Source organism: Triticum dicoccoides, chromosome 5B, assembly GCF_002162155.2.
Source record: "Triticum dicoccoides isolate Atlit2015 ecotype Zavitan chromosome 5B, WEW_v2.0, whole genome shotgun sequence".
Lineage (NCBI taxonomy): Eukaryota > Viridiplantae > Streptophyta > Magnoliopsida > Poales > Poaceae > Triticum > Triticum dicoccoides.
Genome location: NC_041389.1, coordinates 451013717 through 451022733, shown reverse-complemented (window position 1 = coordinate 451022733; position 9017 = coordinate 451013717). Strand labels below are relative to the sequence as shown.

General features: G+C 46.8%; 1 protein-coding gene across 1 annotated transcript; it reads right to left on the bottom strand.

Moving 5' to 3' along the window:
- Positions 1–546: 546 nt before the first annotated feature.
- On the bottom strand, positions 547–8524 carry LOC119309703. Its single transcript, XM_037585653.1, has 6 exons — positions 7217–8524; positions 7005–7127; positions 6761–6853; positions 6612–6662; positions 6266–6345; positions 547–952 (listed from the first exon to the last, which is right to left on the bottom strand). Exons 1-6 carry the CDS (start codon positions 8522–8524, stop codon positions 547–549), a joined length of 2061 nt encoding a protein of 686 aa, XP_037441550.1.
- Between the last annotated feature and the right edge of the window lie 493 nt (positions 8525–9017).

Here is a 9017-nt window from a genome sequence, read left to right as displayed (position 1 = left end):
GGCGAGCGAGGCGAGAGGATGGTCAACGTGAGCCACGCCTAATGACACCACCACGAATCCAAGAGCGGGCACCCCCCAGTGGATCGCTACAGGACTACTGAAAGATAAGTCGCATGCACTAGGATACCAGTCTCGCATCCCGCTCGCCCCAATCCCGCAGTCCCATTCCGGCGGCTTCACTCCCCTTTTTCATTCTTTGGGAGGCTGCTTGCACACCAAGGGGGACCTCGTGAGCATCGCGCCTCATGAGCTCTCACCGGACCTCGGGCCGCTCACCTCCTAGCCTTGACCACGGCATCGCGACCTGGCATACTAGCGACGGCTGAAGCCTGCCTGGAGACTGGGTCACGTCGGCATAGAGCGTCACATTGTCTAAGGGAAAGAAAAGGGGGAATCGTGCTGAACTGGGATACGCGACTTCATCAAAGAATCAAGAAAGCAACGCTGGTATTAAACACACTTCGGTCCTTACATACCACACGGGGGCTAGTTCTTATTCCGCGCAGGGAAGCAAAAGAAGGAAGGCTACAATCGGGCCATCGAGCTTCACCGACAACGCCGAGCGACAGCCGCCGCCATGCTCCAACCATGGCAGGAGCTTGGCGGCACATAGCTATCATCGCTAGACTCCGGGGACTCGCTGGGCTCAGGAGAGTTGCTGGATTCCCAGGAGTCGTCGCTGCTGCTGGAAGAGGCGCCGAAGGGGACGGAAGTAGGTCCAGTGCCCACGGCTGCACCCTGCAGGTTGCTTCCTCCAGGGAAGCACTCCAGCCGTCGGCCCTCCTCATCGAAGACCTTGAAGAATAAGGTGGATGCGCCATCATATTCAAAGTGGATCGCGAGGGTTCCCTCGGCGCGGCAGGCGCGGCAGGCTCGGGCGACCTCACCCCATCTGCGGGTCATGAAGACATCTCCAGGGGGCACCACCTCGACCTCAGCTTCGGTGGCCAGGCTGCAGCATCCGGGGTGCTACAACCATAGCTCAAGCGGCCCCCTCGGGGGCTTCTCGTCGGCAAAAAACCTCAGGAGCCGGATCCATGAGTTGGGCGGCATCGCTGCCCACACCACGAACTCGCGTGAGCTGCCCTCAGTGTGAGTCCATGGCACGGTCGGCAAGGCAATGGCAGCCCGTCCTTCATCGTTGGGGATTGCATGATGGCACACGTCCTCATCCTGGGCGCGGGCGTACAAGAGAAGGGGGAAGCCGGGCGGAGGCCTCGATTGCCAAGGCCTAGTCACCTCTCATCCCACGCTGACGTCATGAGGAGGGCGGAGCCGCTTCTTCGGTCGGAGAGGATCAGGCCCCTCCCTAGGGGCCTTACCCTTTTCGGCCGCCGAGAACCTCCTAATCGACGCCACGGGAGCAAGACGGAGAAGGAGAAGAAATGGGCAGCGAGAAGACGAATGAGAAGATGAGTGAGGGGGCTCTGCCCCTCCCCTCATTTATAGTTGAGGAAGACCAACCGCCGGCCTCCGCGACCTCACGCCATGATAATCTTTTGCATGCCGCATCATCCCGTCAAGTCAAATAGTTGCCGAGGCGACATGGGAAAGCAGAGACGCCCACGTCCCATCAATTGCCACGCGTCATCAAGGCCGCAGGCGGTTAGGGCCCGCGGTGCTCCGCACTTGCCCTTTGGCTTCGCTTGGAAGCCAAGTCCGAGCGCGCCTTGGGCCCGGGTGCTACTGTCGGTGTTCTGGATATGGGGGTATCCAGACTTGCCTGCCTGCGGCCCACCGCGTGGCTCCATCGACAGTCTGGTACGGCCCGGCTTCAGAATCAACGACTCAAGACCCTCACGAGGGGCCAAGCCTCGCGAGGCAGACAACACCAAGACCCCCGAGGGGATCGGCCTCCTTAGGCTGGCTCCCGAGGGGTGGAGAGTTCTATGCAAGGTGCACCTCACGAGGCTCAGCTGACGTGAGCCATGACAACCAAGGCCAAGCGGGCGCCAGGCGGGCGCAGAGCGCCAGTTTCCTCTTCGGTGCAAGGGGGGCCAAGCTGCAGGTGCGGAGTCCAGAGGAATCAGTCAAAGGTTTCCATTCTGGTGCAACAAGACTAAGACCGCTAGGAAGGCAGGACGGAGGTCATCACTGAGCCCACCGCAGTGTCACGACCAGAGGCTTTTCGTAGGCGAAGACCGCTTTAGTCAGGATAGGATGTACTACTTGACTCTTTTCAAATCTGTCCGTTGTGGGATCCCTTCCCATCAACATTTGGGAAGAGGACCAAGGCCACTATAAATAGGACTTAGCCACCACCATAGAGGGCGATCGAAGGCCGATCGGATCCATTCTCACCCGACACCTCACCAGCTCAAGAACACCTCACCTCCCGAGGCCAGTTCATCCACTGTACTAGTTCATCCCCAGCCCTTCGAGGCAATCCACCAAAAATACTGGAGTAGGGTATTATACCGCAAGGTGGCCCGAACCCGGATAAACTGTTGTGTCTCTTTGTCTCTTTGAGCCCGACGCGCTAGGCTTAGGAGGATTGCGAGTAGGCAGGCTGGGTAGGTTGAGATCTCCGCACGCACGCCAGAGTTCGAACCTTTCAAGGGTTTGCGGAACCCGTAATCCGACAGTGTCATTGGGTTCAGATGAACCCAATGAAACCTGCTTGGTACGTACATGTATGTACTACTTATCAGGCCTACACCCATTAAAAATTTGAGTCTGACCCCATCAGCTGCCAACTCACATGCATAGAACAATAAAAAAGGTCCTAAAAGCCCATGAACAAATTAGTACCTCTCGTGCCCATTGTCGCCAGTTCGTTAATAGCCTATACACGGACGGCATCTGAACGCCTCTTCCTCGCTTCCCCAACTCACCTTTCTCTCTCTCGTCTCACCTGTCGGTCGTCGCTTCGATCTCGCCTCCCCGGACATCGACGGCAAGTGGCCAAACAAAGAATTACAGATCAACAACGACAAGTGCTGAACTACAGTTTAATTTGCAGTAAGATTACCTTCACTCCTCCAGTCCTCCGCATCTCTTCCCTCTCGTGCATGCTCTACCTAGTACGGGAAACATTTTGCCCTAATTTTCTATTCCCTCAGGCCTAACGGTGGACTGAAAGTGGACTGCAATTTAATTGCGCCAGCCGGGTCTTGAACTCAAGACCTCTTGGCTCTAATACCATTTAGAAGTGCATGCTCTAGCCAATGCAGCCAAAAGACCGATATGATGGACGAGACTAGGCAGCACATTATACGTCAACAAAAAGAAGCCGATCACCAAATCCAGATAATGCAGACATATCGAGGTCAACCCATTATACTAAGCAAAGTGCATCAAATGACGCTGCAAGTAGTCTCATGAAGTCTTCTATTCGGAGAGAAATTAATTTCGATGAGTTGCCTTATGATCCGGCTGACCGGAAGAGAATTTCATATTACACAAGAAATCCTAAGAAGCAAGATGAGATTAGGCGGGGATATTTAACGAAGGGACCTTAGATGCCGCGGTCTAATTTTGAGTATTCGTACAGGGACATTGGAGATACTCCGCGAAGATTTAGTCCAGACTGGTTTAAATATTATGGTGGTTGGCTTGAGTATAGTGACAAGGTGCATACGTCATTTTGTTTGTGTTGCTATCTTTTCAGATATTATAACGAGGGACAAGCTGGGAGTGATGCATCTGGAATTAACAGCTGGAACGGTTGGAACAAGAAAAGTAGGTTGGATACCCATGAGGGTAAGGATAATGTTAATATCTTTCATAATGTAGCAGTAAAACAATGTGATGCTTTGATGAATTAAGATCTATCAATTTAGGTTGCGCTCAATAGGCAAACTGATCTTACAAAAAATGTTTTCTCTCAATAGTAATGATGTTGTGTTTGATCTTTTTAAGGCGATGAAGAAATCAAAAAGGGACGCAGTAAAATGTGGGTGACTTTACATGATTCTTTGGCATGATGGAACTTTTATTTTAAATTTGTCAAACTAACTTGTTATTTCCTTTAATTTTTTCAGGAAGAGGGGAAGTTGCACTTGAACTATGATGTCTTTTGGTACTACTCTTCTATTTATACTATGTCAACAAGTGATTTATAATGTTGTCCGCTCGGTATGTCATGCACTCTTCAATTTTACAGTAACCAGTATGGGTCATAAGTGATATCATATTGATATTCATTGCGCTTTTTTGAGTGCTATATTTTTTTTTGTGATATAGAGCAAAATAGGACTTATTTCATACAAAATTTTCGCAACTAGTTAGTAAGTGAACCTATTGGCTAAAATTTCTGGCTCCGCCCCTGCTTCTAATGAGAGTTGAGATCTAGATACGGCGACGTCAGATCTGGACCATCTCACCGCACGTGTTGCCATGGAGTTGCGAGTCATTTTCTTTCCCGAGCGATTCGGTAAGCCGTGAATATTATAGAAATACAACATGCAAGTGCAGTCTGTACCAGTCTACGCCTATCATGTGTAGTTCATAGGCCTACCAGAATGGGAACATGCATGTTTTCTTTACCACGACACGTGTGTAAAGAAGTCAATATGACGAGCTTACTATTCTGGGCACTGGTTGTTGGCATGGCCAGTTGCGGAGTTGCAGGCAACAAGTGTGCGCACCATTTTTAACACTGGCCCCTTAGTCTTTGAAAAGGGGGTTGGGGATTCTTTTTTTCGGTAGAGGGGACAGCAATATTTTGAAAATATTGTACTTAGTATTAACACTATAGTTTTTAGTGGTAACCAAACAACATTGCCATAGTTCTAAAAGCTAGAATATTCTCTCAATGCATAGAGAAAACAAAGTTATCAAACATGCCTTAGTGTTCTATTACCAAGTTGTTTCTCGGATGTCACAATTAATTAGCTTTTAGAACCCCTCACAAATACATTTGCATGCTCACAAAGAATTTTGTTGGCCTTCCTGTCGATATTTTCCCAACACTATGTCGGTTGGAGGTGTCCTGGTCAACGTGGAGTAGGCACGCTTGTGCGCCATGTCGCAGCCCCACACAATCTCCCACTGCAGAACGCCGCCCCCTCACTCCCCTTCCCAATGTTGCCACCCACGTTGCACCATGCAACCTGGCCCCGCCACAGCCGGCTCCGAGCACATCCACTTCGAGTGTCATCGACCTAGATGGGTCGCCGCACTCAGTTACCCCATCCGTCCCGCATTTTCCACCGTACCTATTCTTGCATTCCATGTCACGCACCTCCGTGTTGCATGTCGCAATGTGCGGCGTACCACCATGCCCTGGCCCCCAGATGCAACATGAGGATGACATGTCGAGCAGGAGAGCAAAGGTGGAAGGGGGTGAATGCAAGGAGCCACTGAGTAAATAATCATGCACTTTATAGTGAAGTGCATGTGCTAAAAAAATCAAGATTTATTTTTGGTGTAATTCACATCTTAAACGTATTTCATCATGAAACTTCACTCATGTGTAGATTATATCCCTGTATAGGATTGTGCCTTTCTTTTATTTCTAAAAAGTTGGGCGCCGTCCAATAGCAATTTCTGGATATTAGGGTGCTTAAAATCAGACAACAGCAGCACATAAAGCCAAAGTCTGGCAGTGCATTTGAAGTATTTAAAACATGGCAGACTGCTTAAAATCTGTTCATAAAATCCGCGTCCGTTTAGGTCTCTCCGTTGGAGTTGCTCTAAGGCAAGGGCCATGTTGCTGTCGGATTTCTTGGGCCAAGCAGCATTGTGCGCTGGACATCTTGTAGAAACTATAAACCTGAAAGTGCAATGTAGTGACAAGCAACTGATGGAGCAAAAGAGGCCATCCAATCCAAGGGAGGAAGAGTCTCATTGTAGAAGTAGCAGAATCACTCTGAGACGAAACATACGCAATAAGAAATGCCCCCGAAAGCTAAGTTTAATGCTAGAGGCTCTCTTCCTTCTTGTCATAACCGTCGCTGGAAGAAACGTCAGCAACTGTTGTACCCTGCCGAAAGTGAATATGGATCAGAATACCAAATACAAGAAGCGCTCGCAAGTTTCGTCCCATGTGCTAACAGGCAGCATGCAGATTTCTGATGAAAAATAAGGAGCCATATAAGATAAACTCGTTGTTCTTCTCTAACAGGAAATAATGGACACAATGTTGCTAAATTTCAAGACGAGGAATCAAGACCAGAATAACACAGATGAAAATGAAAATTTGTGACCTAGGCTACTCACAGAATTCTTTGTTTTAGAACTTCATGCTTGTAATTTAATCTGCTGTTCATAGGTATATGGAATAGATCAATTTATCATCTCTCTCTCTCTCTCTTATAGTTACTTATGCACAACAACAATAACAACAACAACAACAACAAAACCTTTTGTCCCAAGCAAGTTAGGGTAGGCTACAGATGAAACCTAACAAAAACCACTGAATAGTTACTTATGCACAATCAAAGTAAAATAATCCCATGCTCAATTAGCACAACTATGTTCATAGCTCAGCATGTACAAAATATTCCACCAAACATGAAACTGAAAATGCATGCAAGAAAATGGACAGACAGTAGGCTATGTTGCTTAGTTCTGAAGATAGGCCACAACAGAAACAAGAAACAAGAATTATAAAAGTTGTTTCTGAAAACATGGATAATTTAGAAGTTAGAACCCATGCAAAAGTTCACCTGATCCAATATTCTAATACTAGAGATGTTATCCATTGCCTGCTTCACGACCTATAAGGAAGACAACTTTGTCAAATATGGCATATTTCACCAACAATAGTAAATAATGTTAGTACATCAACAAATGCAAGCACACTGTCACACTGTACCTTAATCATGTGTTTTATCTTACTTAAACGAGCCATTAACTTCAGCTGCTCCCGATTCTGCTCCACCCAATTAAGCCTCCGGATGGACAATGGCTATTAGATAATTGCAAGAAACTTGTTAACGCCATAGTTACAATGCACTTAAAATATTATTATGCATTTAGCCTCAGATAATTATTAATGTTTTGAACTAACACGGAAAAGGTGTGATAACATGCATTCTATCATTTGAGCAGAGAATTACCTGATCTGGATTATCTGGTTTACGCTGCAACACCTGATTGAGTTCCGTGCGTACATGTTCTGCAATGTTATATTGCTTATTCTGCAAAAACTTGCACATTTTACTCGATGTTTCCACGAGTTCCTACAAAATAGTAAATTAGCAGTTTGTCAAATCTTAAAATAGTAATAAATATTCATCAGTGATTAATAATAACAGTCTGGCACACATACAAGTAAGTCATGCTCAAATTTGTGGATCTGGCTCCGCATATCCGCATCCTTGTCAAGCATACACTTCCATGTCTCCCACTTCTTCAATTCCCAGCCTTCCCGCTGTTTTGGTCTACGTACAATGCCTGCCTTCTTGTAGACATCTAAACGTACAAGTGACTTCACACAAATGTAGGATTGCATGTTGTACGGCTTGCGGGGACTGAAATCTAACAGGTGTACCCACTTACTCTGGTTAACATCAAAGTTCTCACCGAACAACTCACACGAATATACATTATTGCTGCAAAGTTGTGTGAGGATCCTATCCCTGTGGACAAAATGTGGCCCTGGAATATACTTTGGTGTGTGCTTAATATTGTACTTCTGGCTCCACCTTTGTTGCTCTACCGTGTTGTCTAGTGTCCATATCTGCAGCTCACCAAGAAGAGCTCCGGGATCATAACGACTTGTTTGAGCAGTTACTATACATATTTTCCCATCCATATCTCTGATCCAGAACTTCCGAGGACCATAACGATCATGATCTTCACATGCTGCCGGCAGTTGTATCGTTGCAAAACTTTCTTCCCTGAGATCAAAGGAAATAACTGCATGCTGCCAGCTAGCTAACATGTCTTCAGTTAACCAATACATTTTGCCATCAACATTGACAACTCCAGAGTTTCTCACAGTGATCAAGCTAAGAGCTTCTGGGGTTCGGATATCTTTCCATTTCTCATCACTAAGTGTGTAGACCTGAATGACACTGAACCTGTCTTTATTATGGGGGCGACCCTCGACACAATCACCAAGGAAGTGTGTAATCTTGTATTCTTTTGTCACGGGATGAAATCCAAAGCTGTAGAAAGAGAAGTGATCACCCTTAACATTCTTCGCAGGTTTCTCAAGGTGGAGACATTCACCAGTTGCAAGGTTAGCTATCTTGATAGTTGATGTCTTTGTGTATAAGCCCAGGAGTCCATTGCATGAACCAAAAAGGAAGTCATCAGGCCCAATCACTGGCACTGCATATGTCGATGGCGACCAGGCTTCGTCAATCAGGACAGCATCACTAGGGTAGGGCTTGCCTGAGGCCGACTTTTGCGGGAAGAACAGAAGGGCATCTCGAGGCGCACACTGGAGGTGTGATGCGGCAAACTGTGGATCCCAGATGAAGTTGTGCCAGTGCTTGCAGACACCGACGCACCTCAACAAAGTGCTGACTGGAAGCCTCAAAAATATCCGCTCAATGAGGTCTCCTGGGAGACTGTTTATAATGCATTCCTCCTTTCTTTGCTTCTTTGCTTTGGTTTCCTCAGAAACCATAGTAGGCAAAATCTAGACTCCCAGGGAGACCTAGGTACCGAATCCTTCTGCAAATACACATACAAAAAACAATAGGGCAAATTGCGTGAAGATTATGATTGAGATTAACAGTAATTTGCTGGCAAGTGACATGAAGTTTATGTAAAGTTTACCTACTGAGTACGGGTAAAGAAAGAAATAAGTGGCGGATCTGTAGCAAATATGGAGCCTTGTATGGCCATTGAATAATAATTATAAGCACATCAATATACATATGTTCCTAAAATGTTGAAAGATAAAGCTAGTTTAAAACTAAAGGCATGGTCAAGTACACCACCACAACATGCCCTGACCGACTCTTTGCACAACAGAATGTGTGCATCAGCGCAACAATCATACAACATAGAAATAGTTTACACTGAACAACCAAATCCAAATGGTGCATTTGGCATTGGAAAAGGCGCAGGAGTCCGGATCAACCAACAAAAACTGCATCAGCGACAAAGAGGACCGG